Genomic DNA, 13,169 nt, shown 5'->3' with positions numbered 1-13,169 from the left:
GAGTGCTATCATGCTAGTATGAAATCGTCTTTCATGCAAAGACAAAGCGCATACAGGTGAAGTACCACTTTATTAGAGATGTACTTGACAGCAAGAGCATTGAGCTTGTCAAAGTGCATACAAATGATAACCTTGCAGACTTTCTCACGAAGGGTCTTCCAGTAGGGCGGTTTGCTCATTGCCGATAGATGATGGGAGTTGGATAGATATATGTATTTCAGCTTTGTACATACCTAGACTTAGTTGATTCTTTTCTCCTCTTAAGGCACATTGTCTTTAGGTGAGAGGTTGTTGGGAATAAAGGCCTCGTGCCTTTAAATGTGCTCGGGTGTGAACACACCCTTAGCACTTGTACTTACACATATATATCTATCTAAAAACCTAAAGGTACACACTTGTCATTGTACCTACAAACGTGCTCACTCTCTGCTATTGCTCCTCTCACACTCTCTGTCTCTCCGCGACTAAGGAACACCCACTGTCTTGATCTTCGTGCCCCTCCCGGTCTCTACATGTATTTTGTGAGCCTCTATGTTAGTAATATCTTGAAAGGAATTATGTAATGGGATGAACATTCATGACTGTTTGGTCTGCAGTCTAGTGTAACAATTGTGGCTTCGAAGATTCCACGTGTTCCTTTCATCAGCCTCCCTGTAGAGTTTATCTCTATGATTTTTTAGGTACTTTAAAATTCAATATGGTAATTTTAGCTTTACTTTGATACTGAGTTCAGCATTTTGTCTGCTGAGAAGCTTTTGAGGAGTCTGGCATTTCTTTTGCTTTTGGCGATCTGAATGTTTTTGTTTTCATTTAAAATGCTTTCATTAGTGGCTGCTTGCAGATTGACAAACTAGAGGAGGAGGTATCATGCTTTCTTGCTTCAATGTCACAAGGTACTACAAGTGTGGAGAAAAAGAAGGTACAACTTTCAATTGTTTGCTTGTTTGTGTTTGCATAGAGGATAAAGTAGAAATGTAGAAGTAGCTAGAGTTACAACCAAAAAGGACACATTAAGCTAGGGATGCAGGTCCTATATCCAGCATCAATTCAAGACACAAATTTGTATAGTATACTCAGCATTATATGGCAACACTAACTTGAAGAAGGATCAATGCCAAGTGATTGTCATCAACCAAGAAAAAGTCTTGAAGGAGAACACATGCAGCATTTGAGAATGACCTGTTGTTGCTACTGGCGCTGAAGCATACAAGCAAATATTTTTGTAGATTAACAAGTGCATGTCAACATAGACCATATGTTATAAGCTGATCAGCAGTTGAGGGTGTGGATCTATGTTGGCATATGTATGTGTGAATTCACAGTACACTGGTGTATCCTCTGATTACAGTGTTATTCTAATTTGAGGACTCAACAGTCAATTCAGTGAGGTAAACATGAGTTATCGAGCCTAAATGGAAAAATTAGTGATGCTATGTGTACTATCATAATTTTATTACAAAAATATATAACCAACCTAACTTTGGGTTGGATTAGATTATCATGCCTATCTTTCGACCTCCCTTCCCCCTTCAGCTTTGGAGGCCCTTACTATGTGTAAGTGAATACCTGCCATGGAGGAGGAGGTTGCTTCCATTGGTAGGAATCACATGTTGGTCAAAAGCATACTCTCAGATTTAACTATTGGAAGCTAGGATGTATTGGTTGGTGGTGAAAAGATGATAGAATGTTCTTTTGTTTGAATTTTTTTTTCTTTTTAGTTTCTTTGGATGAGACATTATGTTACATAAATAAGGTAAATTACTTGAAATAGGCACGAGGGATGACCGTCCGGGGGCCTTGGGCACCCGAACAGGGTTTAGGGGAGCCTAGAATTAAAGAGAGTCCAAGAATAGTAGGACTCACCAAGAATTGACGGCTGGCAATCGGATCATGATGGGAGTTGCCAGCAATTAACTAGGCGAGGCTGGGAGGTGAAACGTATCTCATGCCTCTGTCTTGAATCGAGAATGTGGTATTCCTTTTGGGCCTCATCATATCAGTTATCGGACTGAATCGCCCATCACGACTCCAACATTGGTATCAGAGCAGGCGTTGGATCCTCCTTCTTCAGAGCCGTTGGGTCATCCTTTCTTCAGAGCCGTCGGGTCATTCTGTCTTCAGAGCCGCCGGGTTCCGCTTCTGTTTACGCGTGAAGTGTTTTTTTCCCCGGCGCCCACATGACACGTCATATGAAATTTGACGTGAAGTTCTTTCCCGACACGTCACTCATCATCCGGCGTGAAGACGCTGCCCCACACGCTTAACACCCGTATTCTGGACATCATTTATTTTGTGAGGCGCAACCAAATAAAAAATGGCACTACCGTCTGGCGTCTCTGTGACCAGCCCCGACTGCACGTTACTTTCTACCGTTTGACGTCTTTGTCACCAGCTCCGACTGCACTTGTATAACAAATACAGGTTGGGCAGAGAACAATTCAGGGAAGACATATTGATGGTTCACGTGACCATTAAGAAGGGGACTAAATACTAGCTGTTTCTGCCAATAAGCCTCATTTCTAGCGTGGCCGGCTCAATTCGGGAAAAATAAATTATCCCTCACTCTTTGGGGTTATTATTAAAACCAGCAACAATTGCCTTGTCACTATAACCAGGGAAGTACTTTACTTTGTACACAAATTTCTTGTATTTGCTTTCCAATTCCAATGTATTAATGGAAGAAAAAGGGAAAGAGGGAGTAATTGAGGGTTCTAGTTGTGGGGACCACCCTATGGTAGATCCCCATGAAATAGAGATACAAGACGAACAGTGGGAAGAATTTTTTGCCACACAAGAATAATTTGATGATCTAACTGCTCGTATGCAGGCACAGGGGGTTCAAATGGAATTTTTAACTCAAACACTCATCGAAATAAAATCTCAATTAACTTTATTACTAGAAAGAGATAAAAATAAGATAGAAACCTCGGATATCCCATCTTCATCGAAAGATTTGGATGTGACTATGCGAGATCCTAAGGAACCCCACCACAAGTTGAGGGATAATCCAGTTTTAAAAGATATGAAACCCCCTCAGTTTCACGGGGAGGAAAAAGATAGAAATAAAGACACTATCTTTAATTTTCTCCAAAATTGGGAAGATTTGCACAAACTTAAAAATAATCCACTACATCTCCAAGCACTGGAGGCCAGTTTAACTTTGGGGCCAAAGGCGTATAAATGGTGGCGAACTTTAAAGGAGGCAAATAAAATACCTGAAACTTGGGCTTAATTTGAATCGGTCTTTTTGAAAGAATTCATTCCTGAAAATGAAATGGAAAGAATTTGGGAAGATTGGGATTATGTCAGACAAAAGGGAAGACCCCTGCCGACATATCTGGAGGAATATCGTGAGATGATCCTCAAATTGGAAGGAATAGATGAATTTCAAAAGACAAGAGGATTCATTAGGGGACTAGATAAAGCTTGTAAAAAGGAAGTAAAAAGGAGTTCACCTAAGATGCTTGAAGAGGCAATTAAATTTGCATTAATCAATGAAGATAGTACATGTCTAGGTACACTCACTAGTCTCACTGATATGGAGCCCAAGACTAAGGAATTAGAAACCTCAAAATTTGTAAGCAAATTTAAAAGGAAAATGCCATTTTTAAAGGGCAAGAAACAACCTTTTGAAAAGAAACAATATGTAAGGCCAAAGTTAAGTCTAGATGACTTTGATAAGGCCAAAAAAGAAAAGCTGTGTTTCAATTGTCTATCCTCTAACCATGCTGCCTGGAATTGCCCTCAAAGGAAAAAGGGGGAAGATAAAGGAAAGGATAAGGATAAGGGCAAGGGAAAAGAAAAACAAATCCATGTAGTGCAGACTCTAGAATTAAAGGGGCACAAAAGGTATAAATCTTTAGAGGTTTTGCACAAGGATGTACAACATAGGTGTTGTATGCCAACTTCTATGTGGCAGCCTACCTTTAGGCCACATGATTTAGTTAGAGTCCATGGATTGATAGTTGGAAAGAGAGTTAGAGTCATGATTGATGACTCCGCTACCCACAATTTCATAAATTATGCACTTGTCAAAAAATTGAAACTTCCCCAACAAAAGAGTGGGCATCAATATGTTGTTCGTATGATGCAAGGTCAAGATAATAAAATATGGGATACAATGGTATCCAACTTGGAAATTGAGATCCAAGGATATAAAGATAAACTTGATTTTCAAATTATGAATATGGAAAGAGCCGATATTGCTTTAGGGAGAGAGTGGCTATGGGGATTGGAACCATCCTTAAAACGTAGTTATTATCATAATACACTGGAATTTGAAAGGGATGGTAAGACTTTTGTGATTCAAGGTGAACATAAAGTATCTGATAATCCTTTGTTGTGTTCCACTGAGGTTCAGAAGCTGATAAAGAAGGAAGCTTGTGAGGTATATATGTTATGGTCTCTTCCTGTACAAAATACTTTTACTTTTTGTAATATAAAGCAACAATTTTCTTATGTTTATGAGTTGAATGTAAATAATGAATTAAGTGGTTTGTTAGATGAATTTAAAGATGTGTTTGCTTTTGATTTACCAAGTGGCCTTCCACCAGATAGGTGTGATATAAATCACCTAATTGATACAAATAAGGATACATATCCTATTTCTAAGCCACCTTATAAGTTAAGTGAAACACAGCACCAAGAAGTTGAAAGACAAATTAAGAATTACCTTGATAAAGGGTTTATATAACCCAGTAATTCACCTTGGACTTCGCCAATTTTATTAGTAAAGAAAAAAGATGGTTCTATGCGACTTTGTGTTGATTATAGAGCACTTAATAAAATAACGGTGAAGAATAAATTTCCTATGCCCAGAATGGAAGATCTTTTTGATCAGTTACAAGGGGCAAAATTCTTCATAAATATAGATTTAAGATTAGGCTATCACTAAGTAAGAATTAAGGCACAAGATGTTCCTAAGACAGCATTTCGTACTAGATACAGGCATTATGATTTTTTGGTGATGCCTTTTAGCCTCACTAATGCACCATCTACCTTTATGAAGCTGATGAATAGTGTGTTACGGCCCTATCTAGGACATTTTGTAGTAGTCTTATTGGATGATATCTTGATCTTTAGTAAATCAAGAGAAGAACATTTGGAACACTTACAATTGGTATTCCAACTGTTAAAAACATATTCCCTTTATGCGAAGAAAACTAAATGTGAATTCCTTCACAAGAGGTCAAATATTTGGGGCATATTATCTCGAAAGAGGGAATCAAGATGGATCTGGAAAAAGTAAGGGCAATTATTGAATGGCCATCTCCAAGGAACCTGGAAGAGCTGCAGATCTTCCTAGGTTTATCTGGATTTTATCGTAGATTCATTCGAGATTATGTCAAAATAGCTGTTCCAATGACAGATCAACTTAAAGGGAAAGGAAATAGCTTAAATTGGGGAACAGACCAAAATGAAAGTTTTCAAAAACTTAAGGTAGCTATTGCTACAGCTCCAGTACTATTAATTGTGGATCCCAATAAACCATTTGTGGTTGAAGTCGATGCCAGTGATAAGGCGATAGAGGCGCGGTCATATTACAAGAAGGTCGACTAGTTGCTTTTGAAAGCAAGAAATTAGACCGTGCAAAACAAAATTATTCTGTTTATGAGAGGGAGCTGTATGCAATAGTGCATGCAATGAAGAAATGGAGGCACTATCTGTACGGTGCCAAACTTTTGATCTTGTCGGATCATGAAAGCATTAGTTGGTTTAATGACCAACTGGATCTACAAGGGCGTAAAGCCAGATGGGCCGAACTCCTCCAAGAGTTCGACTATGAGATAAGGTATAGAAAAGGAAAGTATAATATAGTGGCTGATGCACTCAGCAGAATGCCCATCATAAATGAATTGAGTTTTACTCAGTTCACTTTCGATTTTCTTGAATCTTTAAAAGCGAAATGCCAGGTTGATCCGGCATATTCCAACATATGGGAAGCAATAGAAAATGGGGATCCAAATGGAAGAGCCTCCACTAAGGAAGGAATATCTGAGGGTGTTCAACAAGGAAATGGAGCATCAGGGGTTGCTCAAATGGGATTCAAGGGGAAGAATTTTACCATTGATAATGGTTATTTACTCTACAAGGGTCGGGTGTGTCTCGAAAGATAAAGAAATAAGGCGTCAGATACTCTTTGAGTGTCATGATACCCTTAGCGCGGGACATCCAGGAGTTAATAAGACTTAGTCTTATTAAAAGGCAGTTCTATTGGCCTGGAATGAATAAGGACGTCCTTGACTATGTGGTCAAATGTAATAAATGCCAGGTTAATAAAGCTGAAAGATTGAAAATGGGAGGACTTCTCCATCCATTAGAGATTCCTTCGGGAAAATGGGAGAGTATCTCCATGGATTTTATTGTTCCATTACCCAGAACACGGAGGGGGTACGACTTTGTGTGGGTGATTGTGGATAGGTTAACCAAAATGGCTAGGTTCATTTCAACTTCAATTGATGTTAAAACACTAGAATTGGCTAGATTGTTTGTAGAGAACATATATCGATTGTATGGCCTTCCGGCAAATATAGTTTCTGATCGGGATAGAAAATTTGATAGTCAATTTTGGCGTGCGGTATTTAGGAAGTTGGATACTAAACTTAGCATGAGTACGGTGGACCACCCGCAAACAGATGGGCAAACTGAAAGGGTTAACCAAATCCTTGAAGATATGCTCAGGGCATATGTAAGTAAAAGGCAACTAATTGGGAAGAGTATCTATCGATAGCAGAGTTTGCATATAATAGTGCCAAGCACTCTTCCACTGGATATAGTCCATTTATGTTAATGTATGGGTTTCAGCCCAGAGCTCCTCATGCAGTAGGACTGCATAAGGAAAAGGTTCAGGCAGCCAAGGATTTTTTGGAGGATATGAACAGTATGTTAACTTCAGGTGCAGTGCTGCATAGATCAATGCCAACCATATCCTCCAACCACCTAATACTATTATGCAGAGGGTGTTGAGAAAGGAGGCATGTGTAAATAATAAGAAATTTCGTGAGTATTAGCAATATTATCTCTGAACGGGGACATTGTTTAGTCTAAATGCACATGTAAACATTCCTTTAATTGGAATATCAATTGCAGGAGTGGGAGACCCTTGCAAATGAAGAATATAGTATGTATAAGGGGGATTAATGTGTGCCTAGACAATACAAAATCTAAGTCGACCTAGAAATGATGATTATAGTCAAAGTAAAATGAAGTTGCACATATACTTCACTAAAAAGGTTGAGATGTTTAAATGCAAAGTTGACATTAATGTAGATGATGGATCTTGAAGCTTAAAAGATTATTCCACATAGTCGTCTTTAAAGCATAAAAGGGATAGCTATGCATAGAAAGTTTTTGAGGGCTTGCTGTCTACATCAGTCAATACATATTGATTATTAGAGCCCAGGCTGATGAAGGAGTTATATATATGAATTTGATAGGGTCTGAAATGATGTGATGCAAAAGTGGTGAGGGGCAGGCAATGAGCCCTGAAATGTGGCCCACCTGCTGCTGGCCAGCCAGCATATAATGTAGGTTGGACTGTCAAAGTGCTGCTACCAGGCCTGTAACTGGCTGCCCAGGTTTTCCCACCCATGTTGAAGGTGTCTGCCCCTGTCATGTGGCTGTAGTGTCCTCTCGGATCATGGAGAAACAGGCTGCCCAGGTTTGCTGCCTGTCTTGGTCATTCACACAGGCTGAGAGAATGGCAAAGTCAGAAAGGACCTTCACCTCCAATGCCTAGGAGAGCTCAACTGATGGACAAAGACTGTGTTAGAGTTCCTAGTGTTATTGTCTGACTCAGAGTGAGGCTTACAAGCAGGAGATGACCATACAAATAGAATAGAATCTTGTAGATGCAGATCAAAGGGCCAAGAACCCCAAAACTTAAGCTACAACCTTGAAAGGACAAATTGGGCCCATCTTCGACATAGTATTTATGTTCTTCCACTAGGGTAAATAATGTAACCAGTAAGAAGATTCCACTAGGGTACCACTCAGGTGACCTGGTTGAGTTGCTAGTGAGAGCTGATTGGATGGAGTTCTTCAAAATGCAAATAGGGTACCACTTAGGTGACCTGGTTGAGTTGCTAGTGAGAGCCGACTGGATGGAGTCCTTCAAAATGCAAATGGGGCAATTTGTAAGATTATTGCATGTTTTCTTGTAACGTGCCCGACTGTCCAAGCATGTTTTTGTAGTCCATCGAGAAACAATTCTAAGCGTCGCCGCCCGGCACTCCCATTGAATGTTTCAGGGTTTGCCGCCTAGGGTTTCTCGAGTCTGTCTCACAACAGAACGTCCATGGCCGAACCCACTAGGATCGACTTGAAATCTGGGTTTCTAGGGCCAAGGTCTCCTAACAGCATTCTAGCGTTGGGTTTTGGACATCTTACTTTACGTAGAGATACCCAATCTGAAGGAGATCCATACCGCACTTGGTTCAAAGAGAATGGAAAACGAGAGGGATGCGCCGCTCAACCTCTCTGCCCGTAGGGCATAGTCCCATTCCGGTCCCCTAAAACGGCATGAATCAGGTTCTAACTTAACAATAGTCGGTAAAACCTTGTGAGAAGCCTCCCAGTTCTTTGGGATCACCATGCTGTAGGACGGACCTATCGGGGATTTCGTTCACCCGCTTCCCTTGATAGATTTAGTTTTTTAATTAGGTCCTATCACATTTATGTGCGACATTTAAAATTAGCTTCATTAGTTAAGCCTTTTAGGGAACATGGTTTGTTCGCATAATTTACGGTACATACATGAAAACAAAGTAAGCAGTCCTTTTGACAAACAAGTTTCTTAACTTATCTTCAAGTTAATCTTTGTCTCCTATCCATATAGGAGAATTATGTATCCCTTCTGTCCAACAGAAGTACCTAGTTCAAATCACATGGCACCAAAATTTCCATCCTTTATCTAGATTAGGATCTTCAAACGCCTCGAGACGTTGGGCTCACGGCAGCCTACAGCTCCGTTCCGGACACGGCAAGGGGTGTCCAGAGCTCCATTGACCCTAAGCAACCTAGGAGTGAGACACTCTTTCTGTGGTTGGCCTTTTTACTACTTGACCTTCGGCTCGTGAATTGAGCAGTGCCCTCTTGGGCTAATCGGGGTACGATCTTGGAGATGATCCATCCGTGCAAAATATCCTTCCTTAATTAAACCATTTAGGAATCAAGCACAATCAAAGTAATCAACCTAATATCATTTCTTAGTGAAACATTCCTTTATTTCCCATGGCTACTTGTCACTTCTGACCCTTGCCATGCTTTTGCCATTAAACACAAGCATTTGGAATATTTATCAAAATCACAATGCAACAATTAGTTGATTGAAAGAAAAACATTTAGGGTGTTGTTCAGTCAACCAACAAAACTAATTGTATATTTTCTAAACAATACAAGAATAGACGCAATAATAGTTCCATCACATATTCGCTCTCCCCCTTGGGGTCAAAGAGCAATTCTATGCAAAATTTACTTAATACTTGTATGCACAATTCTTAATGTTATTCTTTTTATGATTATGCTATTCATAACCCCTGATCGATTACTTTATCAACGAATAAGCTATATGCAACTAAGTGCAATTAACTTCCCTTGATACATGCATTTTGCAAATTCTATCTTTCAAATATGTGAGAAGAGGTCTATCCCTTCCCATGACCTATTCTCGTCCATCATTGTATGGAGCCTAATGTATCTCATGCGAGAATGAAAACAAGCATCTATCAATTTGAAAATACATTACTTATGACCGGTACCACAATTGGATTAATAGTGATGCCTTTGCCCGAAGCTTCGTTGCTGGTTATAGGATTGCTATTCGCATGCAACATTCTTCGCTTGGAGGCCATCATCCGCAAGTAGACTCAAGAGATTAAGAAGCAAAATAGATTCGAGATGGGAGGGGGTAAGAGAAGATGGCTAAGTCGAGGATCAAGATAGAGAGAATTGTGCAGCCTCTCGGGGTAACTTTTTTTTCTCTCTCTCACAATCTCTTGGAGGATTATCCTTCTCTCTACCTCTCTCTCGTAGCCTCTTGGGGTCTCCTTATGCTCCCTTGTGCCTCCCCATGCCTCATATTTATAATGAATTAGAGAGAAGGGAATAAGACTGAGAACAAGAGTGGAGGGGCTCTTGGAAGACTCAATGATCTGATGCTTAGATCATAAATCTGATGGTTGCATTGGCTCCAAAAGGGGGGTAAAATGCCAAGATACTTGATTAGAAAACTCTCAGTTCACTTATTTTTTTCTCTGTTCGAAGTGCTGTCTACTGCCTGTAGATTGCGATCGCGGCGCGGCGATTTTGCCAGTCACTTTTCTTTATTTTTTTCTTTTTATAAAATCTCCAAAACTAACTAAAACATCACTTGTCTTTTCTTTTAAATGACTTTTAGTTCTATCTTTTTAGGATAATATCTAAAATATACTAGTTTGTTTTTTTTGCCCAAAAATCTAATATTTTTGGACCATCCAAACTATATACATTAATACTAGTGATTTATATGGCTCATAAGTCTCGTTCACGTTGTAACTTCCGTGAAGGGTGGCTATGGTCCTTGTCAATCCGAGAAAAATGTCGGATTACGACTCTCGGTTTATTTTAAAATATATTTTTAATTAAATAAAAATTATTAATTATTAATGTTAGTTAGTTTTTACCTTAGTTAGTCTTTAGTTAGTAATCTTACTAACTTATTAATTGACTAACTAACTTTTGAACTAAGCGACTAACTTTTATTGCGTGGAAATATTATATTTCCACACAATCAACTTACTTGGCTTTAGCCCTTGTCAACACATTAGTTAGTCTGATTCCACAAATTTATCAACCTTACCCTGTGTTCACATTTGTGTACAATTGTGCCCCCTGAACCTGTATGTGTGTGTAATATAATATACATGGATGGTCACAGCTGTAATAATGTTTCCTGTATTTGTCACATTAAGTGATGTAGCAATAGAGATGTAGTCTAGAGTGGATACTTACTCTCAAGAGAATTGAAAATGTGCGTGGGATATGTAGCTTTGTAGTTTATAGGCTAGAGAACTTCATGATGTTTGCATATAGTTAAACATAGGCTAAGTCTTCATGGGTTGTATATCATGAGATGGCTGGTGCAAAGTAGCATACAATAAGATATATGTCCCTAGGCCTTTCCATTCTTTCTTGTGCACCATTGAACCTTTTGAAAATCTCCATGTATTCTTGAGATTTACTATAGGATGCCTTTGATAAACACCATTCTTGTGCACCATTGAACCTTTTAAAAACCTCCCATGTATTTTCTTGAACCACCTCTTCTGTTGGTATCAGTTCCATACGAGCATTTTTTGCCCTTATTTTGTGATATTGGGCTAAATTTCTAATTAAATGGACAATTAATTGATGTAGGATATCTTTATAAATACAAAGATATAACAAATTGGCCACATCATGACATGTCTTGTGCCATGCAAACCTTCTTAACAAACTCTAACGATGGTGCCAAAGCTCCAAGATAGTCTCTTTGTGGACCTTATCCTATGGTATTTGGGCTGCACTTCTCATTAAATAAACAATGTTGTCCTCTAATTTGCCAAGGGGGTGATGTCTTTACTTTTGTGGTAGTCGAAGGTTGAGGGAGGTCAATGATCCTGATTTAAATACACGAGTGGAAGGTAGCTGAAGGGAGGGGGTTAACAAAAGTATGATCCTAGAACATAAACAAAAGCAATGATTGGGAGCAGTGAAACCAGCCTTCCTTTTGTGGATGCGTGGTAATTCCATGATTACAGCTTAGTTACCGCAGCAACATTTGTTTCGAAACTGAAATTGGCCTTCACTTGCTTTGATGGAGATGGAAAATGCCCCAAATTCATTGATTTTTTGGTCCCTCCATTTGAATTTGAGTGAAAACAACTTCAGCTATGTTGAATCGAAGTCTTGGAGCTTCCAATTTTTGGCACACTTCTTGAGGCCACTACTAAACCCTAATTTCTATTGTTATAGGTTAGGGTTTAGAACAAAGAAATCTGAAATTTCTCAGCCTTTGGTGATCTCAATGCTTTAATGTTTAGAGCAAGGCTGCAGAAAGGTTGGGAGACATAAGAGAATGCTGAGGAGAGAGAAAATTCAGACTTTCTTCGCGAAGAACTGAAAAAAAAAAAGTCATTTATTGTTGTTGCCTTGTCTCAAAAGCTTGTAGATGCTGTCACTTGCTGTTGTTTCGTCTTCTCTTGCCCCTAGTTGCCTTGGAAGGTTCTCCAATGGTTGCATATCAGACCAATAGCATCTTCTCCCTCTCTCTTGTAGGCTGAATTTACTAAAAATGCCTCTCTTCAACCTCTAAAGACGTTTTTCAGTCTTCAATGGGCATTTTTGACTTGGCAGCCCTCCCAAATGGTTTTTTCAGCATGTTTACAATTAAATATTAACTTTTAGTCTTTAGATACTAAAAATTAATCTAATAATTATTTGGGGCTAAGAAAATTAATCTGACTGGCCAATAATTAAATTGGCTAGGGAACTTCCATTTCCAAGTGTCTTTGCACCATCTTTGACCGTCAGATTAATGTTAGGTACCATTAAACGCTACTTCTTTAGTATCACCCAATTGACACTCGTGGCCAAATGAATGACCTAGGCCAACAATAGGCACTAGATTGTAAAGAAAAATACCCTAACATAGAAACATAAATAGAAACCGTATGACAAAGCAGAGACTGATAAAAAGAACACAGTTAGGGTTAGGGTTAGAGTAACTTAGAGACAATGAACACAGTGAATAAGTGAAATGATATGACTACTAATAATACGATGCTCATGCAACAAATACACTATGCAATGAATGAATACGGAACCTCAAACTCCTGTATCTCTAGGATTAGGGTAGGGGTAATGAGTTGGAGAGTGTGTCGTACTGTGAACGGATCCTGAATTGTAGCAAGGTAGTCTACGGATGTCAAACACCAGCAAACGCAGTAGTGAGATGCTGGATCTGATGCAGACAGTGGTGAGGAGAGAGAAAGAATACAAACGAAGCTTGCAGGAGAGAGAAAGACTGAAAACGCAGGTAGGACAGCCTGTACGAGAGAGAAAGACTAAAAACGGAGCCTGTAGAAGAGAGAAAGACTGAAAACGTAAGCAGGACAGCCTGCAGGAGAGAGAAATACTAAAAATGGAGCCTG

The 13,169-nt window shown here is 39.2% G+C and overlaps 1 protein-coding gene across 3 annotated transcripts in view; it reads left to right on the top strand.

Moving 5' to 3' along the window:
* LOC148011205 (uncharacterized) overlaps positions 1–13,169 on the top strand; it is a 117,711-nt gene that overhangs the window by 63,869 nt on the left and 40,673 nt on the right. For 2 of the 3 annotated variants that reach the window (XM_087670269.1, XM_087670268.1), the window contains one exon: positions 842–919. The exons of the other annotated variant lie outside the window; for it this stretch is intronic. In XM_087670269.1, coding sequence (XP_087526395.1) covers positions 842–919 — 78 coding nt within the window. The remainder of the gene's footprint in view (positions 1–841; positions 920–13,169) is intronic. 3 annotated transcript variants of the gene reach the window in all.

Source organism: Lygodium microphyllum, chromosome 28, assembly GCF_053477565.2.
Source record: "Lygodium microphyllum isolate KBCC chromosome 28, Lygodium_microphyllum_v1.1.10, whole genome shotgun sequence".
In the NCBI taxonomy this organism is placed as follows: domain Eukaryota; kingdom Viridiplantae; phylum Streptophyta; class Polypodiopsida; order Schizaeales; family Lygodiaceae; genus Lygodium; species Lygodium microphyllum.
The sequence above is the reverse complement of the archived record's forward strand: the minus strand, read 5'-3'. Positions and strand labels throughout refer to the sequence as shown.